The following is a 26,011-nucleotide window of genomic DNA, read 5'->3' as shown; positions in this document are numbered from 1 at the left end:
CATGGAATCCTTTTTTTCTTTCTATGTTTGTTTCATAACATGAAAATATGGAATCCAACTTTATAGAAACCCTCTAATTCATAATCTTTAGTTTATTTTGGAATGAGAATAGGATTCGGTCTCATAATAATATAGGGTTTGTGAAGAAACGGAATCCGAAAAAAAAGAGGGCGAATATTACAGGTGTGTCAGCTTTTTACCCCAAATCCTCCCAAATCATTAGGATTTGGGTTTCGATAAAATCACCATAATTTTTCATCTTTATAGATTTTGAAATCTATAAATTTGTTGAGAATGAAACTTAAGATTGGGATTGATAAAGAATCCTTTATTTACGATTTTACCCCTGTCAACTCCAAATCCTATTCTTTTTCCATAAAATGAGTGAGCCAAACACCCCTTATACAACTAAACATGAAAGTCCTCCATTCTCTATATTAAGAATTGGAGACCCTATTATTTGGCACTCTTTCTTTATTAAAAAAAAGGGCGCTTGACGGGGAAAAAATAATGAAAATACTACAAACATAGCAAATGGAAAAAAAAACTTTGGCGAGAAGTGATATTCAATTTTCTTAAAACAATACTTGCTCGCTAAATTTACCTCCTAAAGAAGTAAAATATCTAAAGAAAACTTCGGAAAATCAATATGGATGTTCCACAAGCTCATAGAAAGGGTGCAGAGCGCTACTTTCTATGAAGCTCGTAATGATATTTTTTTATCCCATCCCACACACCAAAAGCAAATAACAAAAACAGAATGAAGAGGCTACACAATCTAATAATAAAGACTTCATCATCAGATAATAAACTAGAGAACCTAGACAACCAAACGAAACCAAGAGAGCCATCCTCTCAAATGAAAGAGAAAGGGAGAACAAGTAAAAAGAGGGATTGTGACCCACAAAGTACGTACGTTTATATAGTAGAGGACCAAGAGGTTTATATAGTAGCATAATCTCTACAGGGTGCTAAATGAAAGAATTAATGAATGTCATATCTTCACTAATGTGATGGTTTATGTAGTACAGGACCAAGATTTCAGTAGAGTATCAGGACTGGAATCTAATCCCAATAAATGCTCTATATACATGAGTGGTATTGGTGAAAGTTTGAAGCATCAAATCTGCTCATACCTAAGCTTTTCTGAAGGTGTATTGCCTGTAAGGTATCTGGGTATGCCTCTCATAACAAAAAGGTTATCTTGGATGGACTGTTCTCCCCTAATCAAGAAAATCTCTGAGCAATTTCAAAACTGGCAAAAGAAGAGGACTTTATCATATGCTGGAAGGCTTCAATCTGTCATTTTGGGTATTCACATCTACTGGACAAATAATTACATCTTACCTTGTAAAATCCTAAGCAAAATTGATAAGATGTGTTCAGACTTCCTCTGGAATCATAAAATTCCTTTGGTCTCCTGGACAAAGATTTGTCAAGAGGAAAAGTTTGGAGGATTGGGTGTGTTCTCAGCTAGAATATGGAATTATGCAGCTGCTCTTAGATTGCTGTGGATGATCCATCTTAAGAAGGACCTCTTATGGATTAAATGGGTTCATGAGAACTATTTATAGTCAAACAATATCTGGCAGATTAAAATCAAGCAAAATGCCTCTTGGATGTGGAGACAGCTTTTAAAAGCTAGGAATGTGCTGATTACAAGATTTGGGGATATCAATAACTTGCTAAATATAACTGGTAAAATCTGTGCTGGTGGAAAATTAAAAGTATCCTCTGTTTACAGGTTTCTTACTCAATCTGCTCATCAAGTTAAATGGGCCAGTACTGTTTGGAATGCTATTCATTATCCAAAAATTCATTCATCTTATGGCTAGCTGCTCATTCAAGATTATTAACCCAAGATAGATTATGTCGGATGAAGATCCTCAACACAAACCAATGCGTGCTGTGTTCAGGTCATCAGGAAACTGGACGTCACCTATTTTTTGGATGCCAATTCTCAGCTGCTGTTTGGAATTTGGCAATGGAATGGTTGAACTTCAAATGGAAGTCATGTGATTGGGACATTATTATCGACTGGTATAGCTCTAAGCTTAAGAGAAGGAGTTTCTGGGAAAACTTGAAGCGGATGATATTTGCTGCTTTAGTGTATTTTATCTGGCAAGAAAGGAACCTGAGGATTTTTCAAAGAAAATATAAACAGGTTGAAGATTTGTTCAGTGCAATCAAGTTCTCAATCCTTGCAAAGATCATGAATGAAGATTACCCAGCTCATATAAAAGATAGAATCAGAGTATTATAACTCAGGTGCATGTATATGTGTGCATGTTTTATAAATGCGCACATTGCATTTTTTTGAGTTTCAGTCTAACTGACTTTGTCTGATGTATATAAATTCTCACTTGGTAAATGAATACAAATTTTTCATTGACCAAAAAAAAAAGAGGTCCATAGTGAGAAACAGTAGCATGCATGAGCCTGTATCACAAATAATTAGTCCATATTCAGCATGCGTTGTAACGTGCTCCTGAAGATTAGCCCATGTGGCTAAGTCTTCGGAGCGATTACAACTAAATCTCATGTGGACGACGAGTCTCGTCTTTGATTGACACGGAGTTCGTCAAATTGGACGAGCCTCGATACGCAGCGAGATTCGTCTTATAATGCAAACTTTGCAGTAAGCGAGCTTCTTCTGACGAATTTTGTCTTCACTGACTTCGTCTGACGAACTTCGTCTTCACTAACGAACTTCGTCTTCGATAGATGAGTTCAACTGCGTAGCAAATCTGGTGGATTTCCCTTAGACGAACTTCGTCTTCACTAACGAGCTTCAAGTCTGACGATGAGCTTTGTCTTCACTGACGAACCTCATCTTCCAAAGATGAATGTCGAACCTCGTTTCCAATGACAAGCTTCACTTTTGTTGTTGAGCTTTGCTGCATGGCGAGTTCCGTTTGGGAAGTGGATCTTTGCTGAGCAACGAGCCTCGTCTTGGATTGAGACGAGGTCCGTTTTCTTGACGACCCTCCTCATATTTTGAATTTAGGCATTTTTGAATACCTCCATCAGCAAACCTCTTTCTGCCTTCATTAATAGTGGTTGCTTTGTTGTATAAAATTTCACCATCATCTGACGTGTTGACAATGCATCCTTGAGATGTTGATGGCTCTAAAGACTTTTTATCACCACTCTTCTTATTGTGCCAACACTCCAATTTTACGTGCCCCCTTTTGCCACACTTGTAGCATTTGATATTCTTCTTACTTTTCAATTTTAATCTACCATAAATATGATTCCCACTAGAGCCACGTTCCGTTGATTTTTCTCTCGTTACCGATAAGGCCTTCACTTGTTGCGAACTAGTCTGTCAATCTTCCTTGTTCTTGCGCCGGTTTTCTTCTTCCAAAACAACGGCAGCAACGTTGTCAAAGACTAGATTGTCCATGAGGATGTTGTTTGTTAGGTTGATGATGAGTTGATCATAAAAGTCAGGTAGACTCTGAAGTAGAACTTTTGCACGTTCATTCACACCGATTGTATGCCCCAACGTTGTGAGTTAGGAGAACAGTGTGTTTAGGGTGTTGATGTGGTCGGTCATCGATATAAATTCCGCCATCCTCGGAGTGTAAAGTCTCATTTTAAGAAGATTTTATTGTGTAGGGATTTTGCCTCATATAGTTTTGTTAGAGTGTCTCAGATCTCCTTTGCTGTCTTCTTCTCGTCTATGCTTGACAGCACGTCATCTTCTAATGCCAGATGGAGATTTGCAATAGCATTTCCGTCCATCTCGTTCCACTTTTTATCATCTATGATGTTATCTGGCTTTGCATCGATGGCCGCTAGGTAATTATCTTTTCTCAAGATAGCATTTATCTTCAACTTCCACAGTGAGAAATTACTTCCGTTGAATTTCTCGATCTCGAACTTCGCCGCCATTACTTCTACCACGAACAGTAACTTCTGACTATTTCACGTAAACAATAATTATATTTGCGAACAGTAATTGTATCCGTGAATAGCACTGTACTTGTGAATAGTATCATATTTATGAACAATACCGTACTCATGAATAGTGTCCGTCACTTTCGAGTAAATGATAATCTAACTTATTTTCTGATGTGGAGGATCCTACTTTGGTGGCAGCCACAGAGCATACGATAAGTAGATACATGCACTCTAAACCATACTCTGATATCACTTGTTGGGACAAACCCGGGGCCTAATAGAGCAAAGTCTCAGCAAATAGTAGAGATAAAAAGAACACACAGATTTACGTGGAAAGCCCCCTAAATGAATTTGGGGTAAAAAACATGGGTAGTGATAGAAGAATCCACTATGAGAAAAAACTTTAGAGTTACAATCTCTCTTTTACAAGGAGAAACTCTCTATTTTTTTCTCACACTTTTCTATATGTGGAATTGTTTTTGGGATGAATTTTTCATGAAGAGTTTTGGGCATAATATTTATAGCGGCTAGAAAAATACTATTCCTAATTTTATAATAACTTTTTACTGTGCGCTTTTCCTCAATTCAAACCTTTCTGCTACTTTCAGTGATGGTGGGGCCTACTCTTTTTTTTTCAAACACACTACCTTTGATTAACCAGAGAAAAATGTTCAAGATTCCGCAAGATGGTTGTTCAGAATAGAGTACATCGAGGGTAAATTTTACACAAGCCCCATGATTTTGGGTGAGTTGCACACAAGCCCCCTGTACTTTGGGAAGTTTCACAAAATTCATCTGAACCACGAAAAAGTTCTCCGCGAGCCATGCTAATGGTTAGCCAAAATGACAACAATACCCTCTAAAATGGCTTTGAGAAATTTTTATTTGGGTAAAAGAGCAAAATTGTCTGTTTTCATCTAGTTAGTGCGCATAAGCCATCAAAACTTAACGGTGTTAGCCATGATAGCAAAATGAGACTAGTTTAGAAAGATTTTCTCTAATTTTCAATATCCATCGGAGTTTTGTGCAATTCATCCCAAAGTTATCCAAGGTTTTGTGAAATTTAGATTTAATTACTAATACCAAGTTGATAATATGATAATAAATAAACCAAAAAAATTATCCTTCTTTTCCTTCTCCCTTCGTTGTCTAAGAAGTAAGTGAAAAATTCAGCATTCTTATAATAATAGTCATTTTCAAGATCGATTATAATTATACTGGAAAATTATTCACTAACGGAAATAAGCTATGAAAATATATAAATTAGGGCATCGTGTGAGCATGAAAAAAATAATAAATATATATTTATCATATTATCCTATCAAAGATACCCCACTTTCACAAAAATATCCCTCATTATTATCCCACTAAGGGCCCGTTTGGATAATGGAAGTATTAGAAGTAAGAAGTAGGTTATAGAAGTAACTTTCAAAGCTATGAAGTAGGAAGTAGTGGAAATAACATTTTTTTTGTTTGTTTCATATATTTTTAGAAGTAATGGAAGTAGAACTTCTTCCTCTTCATTTACATTTTTTGTTTGGATAACATTTGGAAATATTATTAGGAAGTAATTTTATCAATGAAAAGTTGTTAGAAGTAACTAATAAAGGAAATATTAATAAAAAAAATTATTTATGTCATAATTAATATGCATTTCAACTACTTCCGAGCTACTTCTGAGTATTGAGGATTGGAAAAATATTTTGAAAGTAAGGATGACACGTAGACGCCACATAAGCATTTAGGGAAGTATTGAAAGTAGGTTTTTCAGAGAACCAAACACACTTTTTTGCTTGGAAGTAGCATAAATAGCATTTACTTCTTTTACTTCAGCTACTTCACAATTACTTCCGTGCAAACAAACATGCCCTAAGAATAATACCCCAGTAATTATCCCAGTTTAGGGGAGCTAATCCTCACACATTAGATTGGATCCTATCTCACCCCTCCAAAAAAAAAAAACAGAGGTCAATGCTGTGCTCAAGCTAAACTGTAAACTCTTCTCTTTCCAATTTTTCCTCTTTTTCTGTAAATTAATCGAGAAAAAAAATGGAACCAAATCCTCTCATGACTCCCTACAAAATGGGCAGATTCCAACTCTCTCACAGGTAATAAATCTACTCTTATGATTCGAAAGTTGCCATATTGTTGCAGTTTTTGTAGGAATCTCGTAGACACCATTTTATTTAATGAACTGAGTAAATGCAGACGGAATTGATCAGTTGAGCCGTGAAACAAAAAACCCAATTGGTAGCATTGATACAAATTTCTTAGGGTAGCATTGATTTCTGTTTCTTTTCAGATTTTATGTTAAAACCCATCCGTGCTTTTAAGATGACTGATGAAATGCCAAAATGAAGTTGGAAATAGCCGTTCTTAATGGCTGGATTCATGTTTTTCCATATGAGATTTGTGTTTACTTTTAAATTTCGACTTCGATACAAATAAAGGAAGGCATCAAACAAGAAGACTACCTGACAACCCGAGTATCAGCGTAAAAAACTCATTGCAACTCTCATAACAAAAGAATGATGCCATGTTGTTGATGTTCTCGGATCTAAGATGGTTTGGCACTCAATGCTACAGGGTAGTTCATGCGCCACTGACACGGCAGAGGTCATTTGACAACATCCCACAACCACATGCCATCTTATATCACTCCCAGAGAGCCTCTGAAGGTGGACTTTTGATAGCCGAAGCCACTGGGATTTCAAACACTGCTCACGGGTATGTTTTGTGAAACACTAAAACACTGAATTGTTTCCCTTTTTTTGAGATATCGGTCTCCAGAAGATAGGTAATTTGAAGCAGGTCTGATATTACAATATAAATTCCCGAAATCCTTCAAGTTAGAGCAAATAGGTTGAAATTAGTATTTTATGTTAAACTCTAACTTGGGTCTAGCTAACAAACCAATAATCCTGATCAAGTTCTCCCTCTCTAACATGAGCAGCAGCGGACGTCGCGACACTGACTGAAAGTGACAGTGGGGCAGGCGGCGGTGGCTGTCTGTGGGCGGCAGTGGCCCATAACGACAGCAACCAAGGGCACATTAGGAATAACAAACGGCTGTTGGGTCACTATAGATTAAATTTAAAACCACAGAGCTTAAGAAGAGGACCTATTTAGTACAACGAAAAGACTTGAGGGACTTATATGAAAATATCAACATATGATTGACTTGTTTCAAATTATGTATCTTATGGGGGACCAATATCATAAAAAACCATCTTTTAATTCACTGAACATCTCATACTTTCTAGTTAACAAAATTATTGAACCAGTTGCCAATCGCTACAGTATTGAGTTAACTTGCGAATTTGTTGTGACTAACAGGTACCCCAATACCCCTGGTGTTTGGACAAAAGAGCAAGTGGAAGCGTGGAAACCTATTGTGGACGCAGTTCATGAGAAGGGGGGCATTTTCTTTTGCCAGATTTGGCATGCGGGAAGAGTTTCTAATTGTGGTAACTTCTCTTCGAACTGTGTAACATCGTCATTTATAATTTGTTGGATTCATTAGAACTAAGTTATTTCATGGGACAAGGATAAATCACGTTCTTGGATATCTGTATATAGTAATGTAATGTGAAAACTGCTAGTAGTTGATAACGATGCATTGCAATGTTGAAGTATGTCTCTTGCATTTAGTCAAACATGGAAAGTAACTGGGAAATATGCAAATCCATGTGGAAGAATTTTACACAACCAAGATATTCTTCAGGTCAATGCATGAGTTAAAGCTCTTTGACAAGTTTTATTGTTTCATGTAGAATTTCAGCCAAATGTCCAAGCTCCAATCTCAAGTACGGATAAGCCTCTGGCACCTCAGATGAGATCCAATGGTGTGGATGTTGCACTGTTCTCGCCTCCACATCGTTTAACAACAAAAGAGATACCTCAGATAGTTGATGATTTTAGAGTTGCTGCAAGAAATGCCATTGAAGCAGGTAAGAGTCTTTCTGCACACCCCCTAGTTTGAGTTGGCCTTCAATTTTCTACGTGGAAAGTCAATAACTGTGATATCCCATTTAGTCCTACGTGGGAATTCATGAAATCTGGAAATGAGTCTATAAGATAGGTCATGGGAGTCAAGTTCAACAAAGACTAGTCATTTTTTACTATAGTTTGAGCCAAACAATATGTTGTACTCCGTGGTCCTTGGGGTACGACATGCCAACAAGCTCGAAGGCTCATGGTGTGACAAATGGTATTAGGCGCAGTTAGCCAATTGAAATATTACTAAGTGTTATGCGAGACTAGGTGCTACATCATGTGAGCGCGGTGAGAGCCACCATGAGAACTTGTAGGAGCCACCTCTAGAGTCCACATTATGTGCCGGTGATCCTAAAATAGACTATTGTCACGCCATGACAAGGGCATCATGTACTTGAGGTGGGACGATTGTGATACCCCATTTAGTCCCACACTAGGAATTCAAGAAAATACAAATGTGTTTTTAAGACGAGTCATCTAGTTCAAGTCTAGCAGTGATTAGTCATTTTGGTAGTGGTTTGGATCGACCAACATCTTGTGCTCATTGGGTTTTAAGGCTTACGTCGCAAAAACGGGCTTGCAGGTCCGGGGTGTGATAAGACTGACATTGAAGATAATGATAGCGTAAAGCTCGGTTTCTCAATAGCTACAGTGCATGTAGTATAACGCATAGTGTCGGTTACATGTTTTGCTATTTTTAGTTTTTAAATATGAACTATGCATAATAATTTTATAAATAGGAATATTATTCCAAAATATAAAATTAATTTTTAATTGAAAAAAATCTGACATTTAGTACAGACTACTAGTTTACTAACAAGTACCATGAGAAAAATTCAAGTATATTGTCGCAAAATTTACTTATCTCTCCAATAATTTCATGTTTACTTAATGCTTTACAAACCATAAGTTGACAATCACAACCAAAATGATGTCACCAAATATCAATCACGATAATGAAAGAAGCTTAACAAACAATTAAAAAAACAAATACTTTCAATTGTAAACAAAGAAAACCCTTTCAAGTCTCTGATATTATATTAGAATAGCGAATATTACATTGAATAGCGAATATTACATTGAAATAGTGCTTGTTATATTGAAATAGTATATCTATATGCTATATTATAACATCGTAGAATTAAGAAGCATGTGCACTATTTCGAAATGCTATGTTGTATTGAAATAATGTGTGTTATAGTGAAATACATACATTATATTGAAATAGCGTATGCTATATTGTAATAGCATAGCATTATGAAGTGTGTGCAGTATTTCAAAATGATATGTTGTATTTGAGGTTTGCTATGTTACATACAGCAAAATAACGAGTTATGTAGTGTGTATTTTCAACATTGATCAACAGTAATAGTGTTTCTAGTTCCATGAGCTCTTCACCAAGCTAAATCAGCTTCTAACACAAAGGTCACTCCTGAGAATGTGACCTGCTGTTTTAATGACTGGAATAATTCTACTATCTTGTTGTAAATGGGAATCATGAGCCACCTGAGAATTCTGTTCATATCTTTGTTTTCCAATTCTACTTTAAGGTTCTATTCTTAGTTAAAAAATGACTATTCTATCATCAAGAAATTGAAGCTATGCAGAAAAAATTAAATAAATAAAAGGATAGGGTCAAACTGAGCAGGGGCCTGGTATATCATTCCAATTCCTTCCCAAAATCAAATTTAGAAGCAGGGATAATGTCCAGGACGTCAGTATCAGATAGTTCTTCTCGATATGGCTGGCCATCCTTGCTTCCTTCATATTTTTGTTCTTTTCCACACATCACATTTGACCTGAATTCAACCTGAGATATAATAGATTCATAGGGTTATTATTCCAAGTAAAAATATCTCCCTTTGTCCAACCATCATTTTAGGACAAATACAGTTTCCTCTGGCAACTTTTTGGTTTTTGCCGGGGTATAGAGGATACTTTCCCTAGCTGAAAATTGGTGGCTCAGGCATCGTTAGATATGACAATCACATGTCCAATACCCGCAAATGTTAAGTATTTGTTCATCTTATGTTTTTCTCTTAGCAAATGTTACTTTTTTTGGATTGTCTTAGGCTCTTTCATATGCAAATACAAATCAAACACATAATTTTATGGGGTATTTAGTTTATAGATTTGATGGATTACTTGTTCTTCAATAAATAAACTATACATTAATGTGCCATTAGCGTAAATGTTGAATTAATAATTTTTATTTTGTTCCTTCTGCTATTTCCTATGGTTTCTAGGCTTTGATGGAGTTGAGATCCATGGTGCTCATGGGTACTTGATCGACCAATTCCTAAAGGACCATGTCAATGATCGGACAGACAAATATGGTGGAACCCTGCAGAATCGTTGTCGCTTTGCGTTAGAAGTAGTCGAAGCGGTTGTCAATGAAATTGGAGCTGATAGGGTTGGATTAAGGCTCTCTCCATATGCAAACTACAGTGAGTCTGGAGACTCAAACCCAGAAGCCCTCGGTCTTCACATGGCCAACTCTTTGAACAAATTTGGTCTCTGTTACTGCCACATGGTGGAGCCTAGGATGATTAAAGTTGGAGAAAAGGTGGAGACTCCTCACTCTCTTCTTCCCATGAGGAAAGCTTTTAAAGGGACGTTCATGGTTGCTGGTGGCTATGATAGAGAAGAAGGCAATAAGGTGATCTCCAGTGGTTATGCGGATCTTGTTGCTTATGGTCGCTGGTTTTTGGCTAATCCCGACCTTCCCCGAAGATTAGAGTTGAATGCCCCTCTCAACAGGTACAATAGAAATACCTTCTACACTGAAGATCCTGTAGTTGGATACACAGACTATCCATTTCTTGATTCTAGTAATTAGATCACATTAAACATTATGTTATTTCTTTCATGGTGTTGCTTACTTGCTTATTATATGGCCTGATGGCACTATAGGTTGTTTCTTCTGATTATTTGTAGTTTCTCTATGCTATTTGAATAGCTTTGTGAGTTGGAACTTTCTTGAGATTGTTAGTTCTAATTGCAGCATGTGAAGACTTTCATCTGTTTTCTTTTGAAGCTTTGGAGATTCTATTTCTTCAATTGATGTATTGCTTGAGTTCTGAAAGCAGTATATATCTTTCTGTATATATCTTTCTGAGGATTTCCTTTGTGCACTGCCTTCTGTAGTCCCTAGAGGGACTGATTTTATGCATGATTGTGCTTTTCTTGTTCCTACTAGTATTTTTGTTTATAGTTTATAGCAATTTTAAGTTCCAGATATCAATTATTTTTGGATTCTTGTGCAATTATCAAATATCTTATCCATTATATGACATTTTCTTTGAGAGGCGCAGAAACTGAATAGTATTGAGATGACAGGTTTGTGTGTTTGCTTTCTATGTTTTGTGTGTTTTAGCTCAGGAGCCTGATGACCATAATTCTGTAAGTAATACTGAGTGCAAGAGATTTATTTATTTATTTATCTTTATCTACTTGTAATTCCCATGTTTATTACATTAAGATAGGTTCTTAGGACTAATCTAAGCTAGCAAATTTGTGCTGATAATATGTTTGTTTCCGTGGTGGTATTAATTGTGAGGCAAATCCCAGTGGTAAGTTCATAAAATTTGAGATTAAGAGAATAAAAATAGAGGACAAAAGAAATTACCTTTCTGAGGACTAAGGAAAAAATTCGTAACACCACAAGAACAAATCATGGGATGCAGGCAAAGTGAAACAATTCTGCAGGTGATGTTAAAACTTATCTCTCCATTATACCAACTTTGTAGACAACGGCCTGAAGAAAGAGAATCATACATAGATGCGCAGGAGAAAAAGAAAATTTATATAAAGATACAACCAAAATGATTCAAAAGCCAGCCTCAGGTAATATGTTAACTTATTTTCTATAAAGATACAACCAAAATGATTCAAAAGCCAGCCTCAGGTAATATGTTAACTTTATTACCCTGCACCGAGTACTAAACAATAGCAAAGAAGCCAGACAGGTAATATGTTCACTTTATTACCCTGTCTGCGGCCATTATCTGCAATATTTGATGCCCATTTGACATTGGTTGGAGATTTAAAAAAGATATTAAAAAGAAACAATTGCTTAATTATAGTATTGATTTTGGAGTTTGTATATTTTGTGGTAACTGTGTCGAGTATTGTCTAACAAACTATTTATCGTTGATGTTATTCTTTCTGTCTTTATTTAAGGAAAAAGGGGGATCAAAAAGATATTAAGACAACAAACCCGACAAACAGAAAACTTTCAGGAAAAATTATACTCAACTTGTTTCAAACCACACTTAACACTCTAATCTAACCCTAATTACCCTTGGATCAAGGGGATATTAAGATATTTTACAAACCCAAAATGAGTTACCTAATCCATGTTCTTTCCCTTTCGTAGTTCCAAATTAGATGCTAATATGATTAGCTTTGGTACATTCCCTCATTATCAAATTTGACTTATGTGAAGGAGATGATTGGTCCAAATTATTTATGATTATTCTGGATTAAGTCTCTCTTTTCAAAAGCTCAGATCACTGTCTAGGATATGGTTGGTCTAGGTTCCTTCACTATTAGCAATACAAATCTGAACTTTTGAAAAGACCGATCGAGTATATTAAGGTTCTAGGTTCCTTCACTATTAACAATAACATTCATACTGGTAACATAACCATAATAATAAGAACATAATTTAAACTTTTTCTTTCAAACGCAGAGGTTTTAAATTTAGCCCTTGATCTGTGGACATTCTCAAACCTGATGCATATCTAAGTTGGAGTCTAAAAAACTAAACCCAGATTAAGAAATTGGTTCCCCCTATTGAATCTGATAATTATATGCATAAAATTGTGCTAGAAGGCACTTCTCATAATTTAAAAAAATAAAAAACTGTAACTGGTTTATCTTAAAATGATATTATGTTCTGGCTTATTTCTCTTTTTCATCTAAGTTGAGCAATTATCGCATTAATAAGGCCTTCTGAGTTGTTACTTAGTGAAGAAATTTATTGTTGGTGGAAAGTTATTGGTGTTCAGGTATATGTTTCCTTCAGAAAAGTTGCTGTATCTTTTAATAGCTTAAGCCTCTTTATTGGATTCTTTTGTGTATGGAATCTATTTGTACTACATGGGTTATTTTCTTTTTAATGGACACTAGCAACCCTTTTGACAATCTCCCAACACTTTCTTACATTAGTACTTCAATCAGTATGATCTACTTCCTAACCCAACATATGATGTTTTTATGAGAATCTGAAAAGCCTGAAACCGTTAATCAACAAGGATCATTCCACTGAAGGGCTGGAAACCAAAGCTGTACATCAAATTTCAAGTACTGCAAATATTGTCCAGACTGTTAAAGAATATATGAATTACCAATGGAAAAAACGAAATGATTTACCAGCAATATTTACATTGTCCATATGATTCTATGTTATAAACTGACTATGAAATGGTTTTTAAGTCACCTCCAGAGGGATATACACAGATAATTTTATTCACTTCGAAAACGTACATGGATACACGTTACGATAAGTGGGAAAAAACTAATAGAACATGATATATGGTTGCAAAAGCCTAAACCGCACATGGATTCTGAGGAAAAATAAGCGTTAAATACAACATTTTAGTAACCATCGTCATATTTATAAGAGCTAGCAGAATCTGCAGATTAGTTTGTTGAAAAGATAATATAATTGATGGATATTAGAGGGGTTTTTATGTGAATGTGGGTGTAAGGCTATATAAGCCATATTATTCTATCAATGAAAACTAACCCTAAAAACCCAATTCTTTTCATGGTATCAGAGCCGCCGCCATTCCCTACCTCTTCTTCCTTCGAGGCGCTGCCAACCCGAGCCATCTGTCCTTCGAAACCCTAGTCGTCCTTCCCCATATGCTCCCTCTTCTTCGAACTTCTCCCTCTTCTTAGACCTGCTGCAACGGGTGTTCTACGGGAGCAACGAAGGGAAGGAGGCGCTCGTGGTGCTGTGCGGGGACGAGTACCACAGAGGATGATGAAACTCGGTGGTTGAGCAAGGGATCGGAGAGAAGCGGATGGGGTCGAGCCTGAGATCGACAATCAAGGAGCTGAAGAGGAGGAGTAGAGCTTCGGTGGTCGGGAGAGGGGTGATTGGGCTGCGGTGGTTGGTAGGGGCGGTAGATGGTGAACCCGACGTGAAGAGGGGGTGACTGGACTACGACAAGTCGAAGGAGCCTGAGTTTCGGTGGTTTGTTTTTTTTAAACAGTGTGTTTAATTTCGTTTTATTTTGGGTGGCCAATGTTGTGGGTAGTCTTTGGTAAACTTAATGATGAGATAGGGGTCTGTATGGAAATCTCATATGTTTTGCCTATGTCTGTTGACAATATTTGAAGTTGTAATAGCTTGTTTAGGTTCCATCGACAAGTCAATCCTAGAACTGATGAGAAGAAGAGCTGATATCTCACTTGGTTGAGATATCCTGCTTCTGGTTCTTGTTTCCTTGGTGAAACAGGAATTACTTGGTTGAGATATCCTGCTTCTGGTTCTTGTTTCCTTGGTGAAACAGGAATTCTTGTTGATCTATCTCTCTTGTGGTGCTGTCGATGAAACAGGAATTCTTGTTGATCTATCTCTCTTGTGGTGCTGTCGAAGTGCTGCCGAAATTTTCACTGCGCACAAGAATACAAGTTGGATCGATGACGAAGATTGGCAGAAATCCGATGGAGGGGATCATCAAAAAGTTGAATCCTGAGGAGATCTCAACACTGATGCAACTGATGAGGTTGTCGACGGGAGAGAGCTCGACAAAGCCACAACCCAAGAAGGTAGAGCTTTCACCTATCGATGTAAAACTTGATGAACCCGCGAAATATCTGAGTTGGTCGCGCCGGGTAAAATATACCCTTACCGGGAGGAGCCTAGAGGGATACCTGACAAGGAAGAAGACTGAGCTGGCTGATGGCTCAGCAGGGAGAGATGAGTGGAAGTCCACTCATATATTGGTGTACATCTGGTTTCTGAATTCTATAGTCCAGCCAATTGCTGCCACAGTGGATAGCCTTGGGAGGGTGCATGATGTCTGGGAGAAGCTGAGGAGGACCTATGATGGGGTAGGGAATAACCTGAGGGTATTCCAGATCGAGAAGGAGATCAGCGCTACAGTCTAGGGAGAGAGGACTGTACAGGAGTACGCCACAGAGCTAGAACGTTTGTGGCTCGATCACGATCACTTCTCGTCCCTAGCAAGCTGTAAAGACCCGGAGTGCAAGGAGCGCGAGGCCTCCTTACAGAAGAGGACCATGTTGTTTCTCCGAGGCTTGGCTCCAGCATATGAGCAGAGGACGGCGTTGCTACTAACTCAGACGAAGATCCCACCACTGGAGGAGGCAGTCTCAGCCATGATACAAGAGGAGAGCCGTATCAGGCTACAGGCTGGGACAGGTGGACTTACAGGGGAAAAATCTGCACTGGTGGTATCCAACCCGGATAACACTGGATTCAGAGGGGAGACTAGACAGTGCTTCAACTGCGAAGAGGTAGGGCATCTGAGACAGATATGTCCTAAGCCACCCAGAGAGAGGGACTGGGGTGGACTTGGTCAGGCTGGAGGCTGTGGTCGTGGCTGTGGAGGCAGGCGAGGTAGAAGAGGAGGTCACCGAGCAAACTTGACAGTGGCAGAAAGAGAAGAAGAAGCTGAGATGATCTTCACTGCTGAGGATCATGCACTCTTGGCAGCACTGAGGAGGAAGCAGAGAGTAGTAGGTGATGTGTCTGAGGGGGCATCTACTACTCTCTCTGGAGGGGACTATGCTAATTACGCCCTTCTTGCACAACCAAACGAGGGAAGATCTACTACCTGGATAATGGATTCTGGAGCATCCAGACATGTGACAGGTAATGTCAGTGAGTTCTTATCTTACATTCGCTTAGCAGAAACAGAGAGCATCCAGATCGCTGATGGTACAGCGCAGGATGTGGTTGGTAAGGGTACTGTTAGTTGTACAGGTTCTATAACTTTATCTAATGTTCCGCATGTTCCTTCATTCCCCGTTAGCCTGTTATCCATTAGTGCTATTATCCTCCAACTAAATTGTATTATTTATTTTGACATTCCCAAGGTGATCTTCCAGGAGAAGGGGACAGGACGAAGACTTGGGACTGGGACATGACGTAGCGGACTGTGGTACTTGGACCGCGAAGGGATGGACTCAGCGCTGACATCTGTGGTGGAGAGGATAGGAACAGGAGGACCTAAAGTGTGTGCAGAAGATGAGTTGATGCTTTATCATCAACGGATGGGACATCCGTCATTTGGCATTTTGGGTAGAATGTATCCAACCCTGTTTGAAAAAGTAAATAAACAGAAGTTGCAGTGTGATGCTTGTGAGTTTGGAAAGCTAACTAGAAGCTCTTATGTTAGTTCGGGTAATAGGAGTTCTTGTAAGTTTGAAGTAATACACTCTGATGTATGGGGACCCTGTCCAGTAAATTCTATAAATGGATGCAATTTTTTTGTTATATTTATTGATTGCTTCTCTAGGGTCACTTGAGTGTATCTTATGAAAAACAAAAGTGATGTAGTTGGCTGTTTCAAAGATTTTCATAAGCACAGTGTATCTTATGAAAAACAAAAGTGATGTAGTTGGCTGTTTCAAAGATTTTCATAAGCACATCCAGACTCAGTATTGTGCAGCAAGTGATGTAGTTGGCTGTTTCAAAGATTTTCATAAGCACATCCAGACTCAGTATTGTGCAGCAGTAAAGGTGTTAAGGTCGGATAATGGGACAGAATACACCAACAGAACACTTGGAGAGTATCTGTCAGCTCAGGGGATTCTACACCAGACTACATGCCCATACATCCCAGCTCAGAATGGGATAGCAGAGAGGAAGAACAGACATCTCCTAGAAGTCGCTAGGAGTATGATGATGGCGATGAATGTCTCAAAGGTGGTGTGGGGACAAACAGTCTTGACTGCTGCTCACTTAATCAACCGGATGCCTTCGAGTGTGTTGGAGTGGAAGTCTCCTCGTGAGATACTGAAGGAAGATAATGAGGGGGCCCTATCATTGAAGGTATTTGGCTGTGTATGCTTTGTGAAGGACAACAGACCATCGGTTGGGAAGCTAGACCCTAGGACTGTGAAGTGTATATTCGTGGGATACAATGACACCCAGAAAGTGTATGTCTGCTGGAGCCCGATGGAGAAAAGGTTGTTTGTCAACATGGATGTGTGATTTCGGGAGCTCGAGCCGTACTACACAGTGGGGGTTACTTTACCTTTTGGCGACTTACCCGATACTGGAGGTATAAGGCGAGAGAGGAAAATGGTGAGAGCTCAAGGGGGTCAATCCCAATTACGATTCCCGTACTCAGAAGAGGAGGATGAAGACGAATGGGAGGAGGAGGAGAAAAGGGGTGTTAGGCCTACAGCTCAGGGGGAGTTGCTTACATACAGTAGGAGGGGGAAGGAAGCAGAGGTACCTATAGTAACAATGCCTAGTCCCTCGTCCAGCTCTGCTCTAACTCCTGAGACACCTACACCACCCTCCACTCTAGGTAATACCATTCCTACTCCTAACCCTCTCTCCACTCCAATGTCAGAAAGGACTACTCGCAGTAATGCGGAAAATCCTCCTAAGAGATATGGTTAGGATCTAGCTCATTTTGTTTCCTATTCTCACATATCACCTTCACATGGAGCATTCATTGCATCATTAGATTCTGTTATTATACCTAACAGCTGGCATGATGCTAAGAAGGACCTAAAGTGGAAGGCTGCTATGCACGAGGAACTGGGGGCTCTTGAGAAGAACCACACGTGGGAGTTAGCGACACTACCAACAGAAAAAAGAGCAGTGAGATACAAGTGGGTGTTTACCGTGAAGCAGAACCCAGAAGGGAAGGTTGAACGATATAAGGCACGACTGGTGACAAAAGGGTACAGCCAGACATACGACATTGACTACGATGAGACTTTTGCACCAGTGGCGAAGATGAGTACTGTTCGAATGCTGATTTCTCTAGCAATAAATGGTGGATGAGAACTACACCAACTGGATGTGAAGAATGCGTTCCTTCATGAAGATCTAGTGGAAGAGGTGTATATGGAGATACTACCTGGATGTGGCACATGACAGACAGTGGGTAAGGTCTGCAGGCTGAAAAAGTCTCTGTATGGACTAAAACAGTCCCCTCGAGCATGGTTTGACAGGTTCAGGAGAGTCATGGTTAGTATGGGATACAGACAGATCAATGCCGATCATACTGTATTCTTCAGAAGAAGTGGGGGTCACATCACAATGCTGACAGTATATGTGGATGACATGATCATCACAGGAGATGATGAGAAGGAGATTGCTCAGCTCAAGGTAAGATTGAGTAAAGAATTCGAAGTGAAGGATCTGGGTCAGCTGCGATACTTCCTTGGGATAGAGATAGCTCATGGACCTAAGGGGATTGTTCTCTCCCAGAGGAAGTATGCACTGGATCTTCTTACAGAGACGAGGATGTTAGGGTGCAAGCCTGCTGCTACACCGATTGATCAGAGTTTCAGGCTGAGTGCTGAGGCAGGAGAACCTGTTGATCGTGAGAGATATCAGAGATTGGTGGGTAGGCTGATCTACCTGAGTCACACACACCCAGACATCTCATTTGCGGTAAGTATGGTGAGCCGCTATATGCATGACCCGAGGAAGGGTCATATGGATACAATATATCAGATACTGAGGTATCTAAAGGGTGTCCCTAGCAAAAGACTAAGATTCAGAAGGAGTGGTCATGTGAACATCGAGGGCTACTGTGACTCAGATTGGGCTAGCTGTGGAGATGACCGGAGGTCTACCTCAGGTATTGCATATTTGTAGGAGGTAACTTAGTCTCCTGGAAAAGCAAGAAGTAATATGTGGTGGCAAGATCGACAGATGAAGCAGAGTACAGAGCCATGACCTTAGGGGTTGCAGAGTTAATGTGGCTGAAGAACATGCTGGTGGAGCTGAACCTTGACCAAGGGGCCAAGATTAGTTTGTGGTGCGACAACAAGTTAGCTATCAGCATCGCCAACAACCCATTTCAGCATGACAGAACTAATCACATTGAGATTGATAGATTCTTCATCAAGGAGAAGCTGAACAGTGGGTTACTGGAGTTATGCCATGTTTCAACTAAGGAGCAGGCTGCAGACTGCTTAACTAAAAGGCTTAGTTCAGTAGATCTAGCTAGAGGATGTGACAAGATGGGCTTAATAGATATCTTCCGCTCATCTTGAGGAGGAGCGTTGAAAAGATAATGTAATTGATGGATATTAGAGGGGTTTTTATGTAAATGTGGGTGTAAGGCTATATAAGCCATATTATTCTATCAATGCAAACTAACCCTAAAAACCCAATTCTTTTCATGTTTCTCTCTCAATCATGGAGAAATTTTCAAATTGTACAATGAGTAAGGCATGATTGATATAGCATGTTCTGTTAACTCGTTTGTCCAAAAGATTTGAAAAGCTATGTCCAGAGATCTTCAAAGATCCCCCAATTGAGTGGCCTTGGCTATAAGTTTGAATAGGCTAGTATTTGACTGACAGAAAGACACGGGTTTTATTCCTAGGAAAATCAGGCCCCGGATAATCAAAGGGTAGAAAATTATTCGTGCTACCAAGATTGGTAGACTGGAGCACTTTCTACGACCACGAAGTGGAGACTAAGAGACTTAAAGTGCAAATTGTAGTTGACAAATTTTCCTTTATAATGACTATGATGGCTTCATTTTAAATGAAAATTCACCACCAATTTGGTTGCTTCGTTGTCCTGATTGCATAAGTCTCCATAAGTATTTCCTCTCAGAATGTGAGGCTTTATACATTATTCTTAATGGAACTTTGTAATGGAATGAGTTTGTCAACGGGCATCTTTCAACTTAATGAGCCATCGGTCTGTTAATTGTAGAAGCAAGCTTATTGGTTGACTAAGATATGACAGTTGGTGGTAATCTTTTCGGATAAGAGAATTTTCAGTGAGCGGTAATATGCACTCAATGCTGTCATGACACGCTCTTTGCACAGGTAAAGTTACTTTCTCATATAGGGTTGACATTATGCGTTAAAAGAAATACATAATGAATGGCCAAGGTTGTAAACTTTTCAGATTTTCGATCTACCGTAGTAATCTCATCTTTTTCGTCAGATACTGCATCCTATTATATTGTAGTACCAATACATAATATTACTGGAAGATGTGACTATAGAAGAAATCAGAGGCTTAACTAACAGCAATGTTGCAAACTTCGTTTCAGTCACTACTTTAACTGAAAATTAGCTTATTAAAGTGCATAAAACTTTCACGGGTATCTTTTGAATGTAAGGCTAACTATGTGAACCGTGCATTAAACTAGGTTTCCCCCTCTCCCATCATGCGTTTATTCGTTTTCTACACTTCCAAAATTTCATTTATTTATGTTTCCAGACCAGACCCACAGACATCTTTCTAGAAGACATGTATTGGGGTTAATTGAAAGGACAATTAAACTTTCTTGTCAGAACAATACATATTCCTCACGGGGCTGGCAATAATAAACTTCCTATAGGTTAATTAAGTAGAATTTCTCCAGTACGAAAACTTCAACAGAGGCACTTTTAAGATCAGGAAGATCTCACCACTTCGAAAGAAGGCCACTCATCAGCTGACAGCAACCACATATTTTAGCGGAGTCCCATGAAAGTTTTAAGGAGAGAAATCTTTTTTATGTAAAAGTGACATGGTAACCCACAAGAGGTTGTTCCCCCTATCAAACGGTGCCAAGTGGCAATACCTGACAAGAGGAGGATTTAGATTTGAAGGGCAATGGATACAGTGTTATTCTCTGCAATAGATCTTAAACAATTCATTAGAAAAAATAAAAAGGAATATATAGCTGGCAGAAGAAATTTGCAAGTAGAAGAAAAGGAGGATGCAGTATTCTCGGTAGAAGTCGCAAGGAACTGTATGAAATATTATTTTGCTACAGAGATAAGGGCTAGTTACCTGTACGTGTTGTGTATAACCAGTAACATCTTTTTCAAACATTCATTGATGAAAGAAATTGGTTTTTCTCATAAGCGAGAGAACAAGGAACAAATAAAAACTTTTTAAGAATTGAAGATTGATGCATAATTTCATCTGCTTAATGTACTGTAGTAAGTCAAGCTAGTTTCAACAACCTAAGACTTTGCATGCATGAGGGAGAGCATAAAAATATCTATTACCCCTCACTTTCTTAATTGAAAATTGTGAATAACCTTTAGAGATATTTCATTCCAAATTCTTCCGTTTATTATTTCTATATGAACTCTATCTCAGGTGTTCCAGATAAAAGATGGAGCTCAATAGTATAAAGAGTAAAAGATGTGGAGTCCATAAGACAATAAAGCATTTTTAATCTCGAGAATAAAGGAAAGGATTTAAGCCTTCCATTTTCCTTCATAAAGAGATAAGCATACACTAAGCCCCTCACAGAGGATGAGGGCCCTTCAAGGGTTTTGTTGGTTGTAAATGTATCACATAGACAACAGCACTGCCAATGTGTAAAGATAGCATGAACATTATTGATTCTTGATGGGTGCCTATATTAAGCTCTAACTCAAAGTTGCCATCCTCGTATGTGACCAAAGACTGAGGGAAGCAGGATTTTCGAGCATTGAGCAACCTCAAAGCTAGTCCAAACTAGTGAGAGGTTGCGACCAAAATAGAAGAGAGAAAGAGATGGCACGAGGGAAGGTGCAGTTAAGGTGTATTGAAAACCCTATTCATCGGCAGGTGACCTTTTGTAAGCGCCGATCTGGGCTGCTCAAGAAAGCGAAGGAGTTGTCAGTCTTGTGTGAAGCTGACATTGGTGTCATCATTTTCTCTGCTCATGGAAAGCTCTCTGAGCTAGCCACTAACGGGTTGGCTTCCTACTTTTCTTCCTTCAAGAGTGTGCGAGGCTTTGAGAAATGGATATTCTGTTGGGTGTCAACTCATTGAGTTTTTTTTTTCGTTGAAGAGCCATGCAAGACTTGATTCAGAGGTACCAGGGAACATGTGAGGAGGCTCAAGTTGAAGATGGGGAAGCTAGGCAACCTCAGGTCTGTTTTAAAACCACCATTCCATGTATAAGGAATAGTTGTATTTTCATTCACAAATTGCACCAACTAGGAGAGGTGATAAGACCTTAACTAATAGACAAAGATGGCCTTGTGGTAGACCTAAGAGAACTTGGTGGAAGCAATCAAAAAGGACATGGTAGTGGTTAACTTAACGGGGTTGATAGCCCTTAATAGGACTGAATATGGAAGAACAAGATTCATGTAGCTGACCCAAAAAATTTGGGATAATGGTTTTGGTATTGTTGTTGTTTGTGTATATTCTATTTAGTTACACATGTATGAAGTCAGCTGGTCAGATGATGACGATGATGACGACTCTCCACCAGATTCAGAAAATGCTCTTTGTATCAGGAAACCAAGTTAGATGGCCGATAACAGAATTATAGGTTAGTTATGTATAACTGGGATGAAATAAATGAAGAAAGGAATAAATAGATGAAGAGGCAATAATCTCCTAACTATTGACCATGTGTCAGTCTCTGTATGTTTTTCATAGATTTTCTTTTTCTTTTTTCCTACATATATATAAAGAAACCACCAAATAGAACATAAGTAATATGTTGCTATCATAAAGATGGAACATATGGATCCATCTATCTGAAGGAACTAGCAAAAAGAACAGAAGTAATTAGTTATGATGTATTCTATATTAAGTTGCAGAAAAGTGTCGATCATTATGAAGATCAAAATCAAAACTATTTTATTCTTTTTAACTTAGGTAGGGAACTAAAAGTCCCTTGGTTCCTGATTAATGTTCACTAACCAGAGAGCAAAGCAGTATGCCTTTTGTGGCTTTTTATCCAAGAGCATCACTGATTGAGCAACTTGTTTACCACCTGCAAGGCTGCAATATTAGTCTAAAGAGTGACAGTCACTTCATTTATGCAGGAGATGCAACAGGAGATACTGCTGTTGAAAGAGGAGATAGATCTTCTGCAGAAGGGCCTGAGGTAAATTTTGCAAGCCAGTACATCTACGTATGTAGCACAAATACAATTACTGAGTTATATGCTGGTTTGAGTGTTGGAAAGAATATTTTTACATACTGTGAAATTTACAGGTCTTTCCAATGTGGCATTTGGTAGCTTGCAATATAATGTCCTTTTGCAATGAAACAAACACTTGCAACTGGAAAAAAAAAGACCGTGTTCTGACCACTCCAGTGGCAAGCTACCAAATGCCCCCAAGTGTATGCATGGTGTCTTTAAAAGTGTGGCAGGTATACAGTCTAGCTAAATGATGTATTTGTACTGAGCTATATACATGTTCTTTTAACAAATAATAAAAAACTATAATCCAATAAAGCAGATTTCTCAATAAATGTATTTTCCTTGGGATGATTTCTTATGTGTACATGAAGACTCCAAAATTTATCATCCCTTAAGGTCCTCATCCACCTATTGTGATTGTTTCTTTGACATTCTAGTGCAATCTTCTTTGTGCACTGTAAACTTCAGGGCACTGTGAATATTGTGTAAATTGTAGTGTATGATCATTTTATCTAAGGAAATCATGTACAAAATTATGTACGAATGTAACCTTAACAACAATGAAGACAAAGTTTTGTCCAAATTTTATGGTTCAAATACCTGAATTTTATGTGTCGAATATGACATTTACCGTTTCCATATCCACATGCTAGTAACGGATGCAGATACAAATATTGATATGCTGATACAAATATTGATATGCTTTGGTGAGAAAAACCGATATTCATATCTACCGAAATCGATCACGGACATGGATCGGATAAGAGAAAAATAGATTCAGATTATCAAGTACGAGAGAAACTGATAAAGCTCAGTAGTATGTATGGTATATGATACTAGAGTTGTATAAATAAAATATGATTTCTCAAATCAAAGTTCACCAATGCGTCAGAGTGCCTACAAACTTAATATTAGAGCTCTGGATCATAGAAATTTGTTTCAGATCCAGTTAAGGCTAAAATAAACCAACATGGATACTGGATCCAGATGCTATAAAAGTTTTTGACAATATTCGCAACTTTATCCATATCTCCCCAGAATTGGATATTCAGTGTTCATACCCACAACTCTACACTTATCGGATATAAATACAGATATATTTGTGGATATTTGTAACATTCTGCACACCCTAGTTGGGGCTATCTTCCCTTTTTTCCTTTTTTTCTGAAGAAATGTGGATTTAGTAATAATTAGTTCTGGAGTAGCATGCATAAGCATCTATTTCCAGATATGACAATTAAATGGTGTGCAGGTGCATGTTTGGACAAGAACCAGTAGGATATATGACAATAGACGAACTGCAAGCCCTTGAAAGACACCTTGAACTATGGATGTACAACATTCGCTCCGCAAAGGTAAACAACTTTTTTGTTATTTTCTGCTTCCATTATACTTGATCGTGATTCAACATGTTCACCAAGTAACCTCAATTCAAATATCCTTGATCAGATGCAGATCATGTTCGAAGAGATCCAATTGCTGAAAAACAAGGTTAGCCCTTGAATATGAAATGTATCATGCTTCATACTTACACAAATGATATTGCTTTTTGACTTCGACAAATCATGATTAAACTCCACATTATTTACAATGTAGCACTGAAATTTTCTGTTAGAAGGTGATGGCTTATCATTTTTGGAGGATGAACTGTAAAGCATAGACACCTCTGTCATTTTGTTAAAAAGAAATTATTGAAATAATCTCCATAATGGAGTGATACCAATATTTGTGACAACTCACATAAAGCCTAACCCTTCAAACAAAAAAAGAGAAACAAAAAGTCTAATTTTACAGGCAATAATAGTTAGAAGCAAACCACATGCTCGACATCACCATTGTGTATGGACTTTTTGCCATATTCCACCTCGTTTCTCCTTAAGAAATTTATGAAACAAGCTCCATAATGGAAGGACACAGATTTTTGTGACAGCTCACGGAATCTAACCCCTCAAACAAAAAAAAAGAAAAATGTCTACTAGTGCAGTTGATGATAAACAGAGGCAAGATACATCCTCGACATTGCCATTTATAATATACTGTTTCTATATTCTGCTTTGTTTCTAAAGGGTTGTTTTTAGAGGTATAGAAAACATCTTAAAATGCAACATTCTAGCTCCCATAACAAAGATCTCGACACTTTTGTTATCTAACTGAATAGACGGTGATCAATTCATGTCGATCAACTCTTTCTCTCGGTTGTTTACAAGTGTCGGCTTATTCTTTGTTACTAGGAATATCATAGTTCTTTCTTTATGCAGGAGGGCATACTGAAGGTTTCCAATGAAATTCTTCGAGGGAAGGTAATACTTAATTGCTACATATTCACATTGCTTTCCTGGAACAGTTACATGATCCAACTGGCCTTTTCCCTCTTTTTTCATGGTGCAGATTGTAGAACAAACAGAAATCTCTGCTGCATATCTATTAAGCATGCAGAATGGAATGTTCAACTTCTAGCAGCTATAGTGTTGGTTGCTACTGGTGATACATTAAGTGTCAAAGAACTCTCTACTTGAAGCTTTACTTGGCTTTGGTTGCTGTGTGTGCATTAGTTAATAATCCTGTGTGAAGTTGTTTTGTCTTAGTAGTACTGTAGATAAATCTACTATCAGAAATTTTGTTAGTTTGTTTTTATTGGTGATATATTATGAACTCATGTATAAATTTAGTTCTGTATTGTCATTTCCTGGTAATACGTTTATGAGAATGCTAGCTGCTCTATGTGAATTATTAATCAGGGAGAAAGTGGGGAAGAGAAGATATAATTGGGACCGTCCTCTATTGGTTTATTTATAATAGGAGAGATAATACATAATTAACACAAGCAAAGTGGGACTAAACTGATAATACCAACTCTCTCTCACGATACTCCCCTTCAGACTAGAGCATATGCATCGCACATGACCAGCTTGTCACAAATAAAATTTTACTCGTATTTTCCCGAGAATATCCACAAGCTGATTCTCTGATGATACATGTTTAGCCACGACAACTCCTTCATCCATCTTCTCACAAACTAAATGACAACCAATTACAATATGCTCGCT

The 26,011-nt window shown here is 38.2% G+C and overlaps 1 protein-coding gene across 3 annotated transcripts; it reads left to right on the top strand.

Moving 5' to 3' along the window:
* LOC109824144 (putative 12-oxophytodienoate reductase 11) lies at positions 5,810–25,632 on the top strand. Of its 3 annotated transcripts, XM_020390674.1 has the most exons (9): positions 5,810–6,014; positions 6,493–6,633; positions 7,243–7,373; positions 7,680–7,856; positions 10,149–10,662; positions 24,217–24,319; positions 24,414–24,455; positions 25,223–25,264; positions 25,353–25,632. In XM_020390674.1, exons 1-9 carry the CDS (start codon positions 5,956–5,958, stop codon positions 25,419–25,421), a joined length of 1,278 nt encoding a protein of 425 aa, XP_020246263.1. In that variant the 5' UTR covers positions 5,810–5,955; the 3' UTR covers positions 25,422–25,632. The 3 variants fall into 3 exon arrangements, with proteins under 3 accessions (XP_020246263.1, XP_020246264.1, XP_020246265.1); XM_020390676.1 differs by lacking the exons at positions 24,414–24,455; positions 25,223–25,264; positions 25,353–25,632 and adding an exon at positions 22,864–22,925 and having other exon boundaries at positions 5,816–6,014; positions 24,217–24,311; XM_020390675.1 differs by lacking the exons at positions 24,217–24,319; positions 24,414–24,455; positions 25,223–25,264; positions 25,353–25,632 and adding an exon at positions 21,502–21,683 and having other exon boundaries at positions 5,815–6,014.

Source organism: Asparagus officinalis, chromosome 9 (genome assembly GCF_001876935.1).
Source record: "Asparagus officinalis chromosome 9, Aspof.V1, whole genome shotgun sequence".
NCBI lineage: Eukaryota > Viridiplantae > Streptophyta > Magnoliopsida > Asparagales > Asparagaceae > Asparagus > Asparagus officinalis.
This window is presented reverse-complemented; position numbering and strand designations above follow the sequence as displayed.

Coding starts and splice junctions, on each gene's coding strand:
- LOC109824144 (XM_020390674.1), top strand. CDS start 5,956: ATGGAACCAAATCCTCTCATGACTCCCTACAAAATGGGCAGATTCCAA. Junction 7,374..7,679: donor GGGAAGAGTTTCTAATTGTG/GTAACTTCTCTT, acceptor TGTTTCATGTAG/AATTTCAGCCAAATGTCCAA. Junction 10,663..24,216: donor TTGAATGCCCCTCTCAACAG/GTACAATAGAAA, acceptor AATGGTGTGCAG/GTGCATGTTTGGACAAGAAC.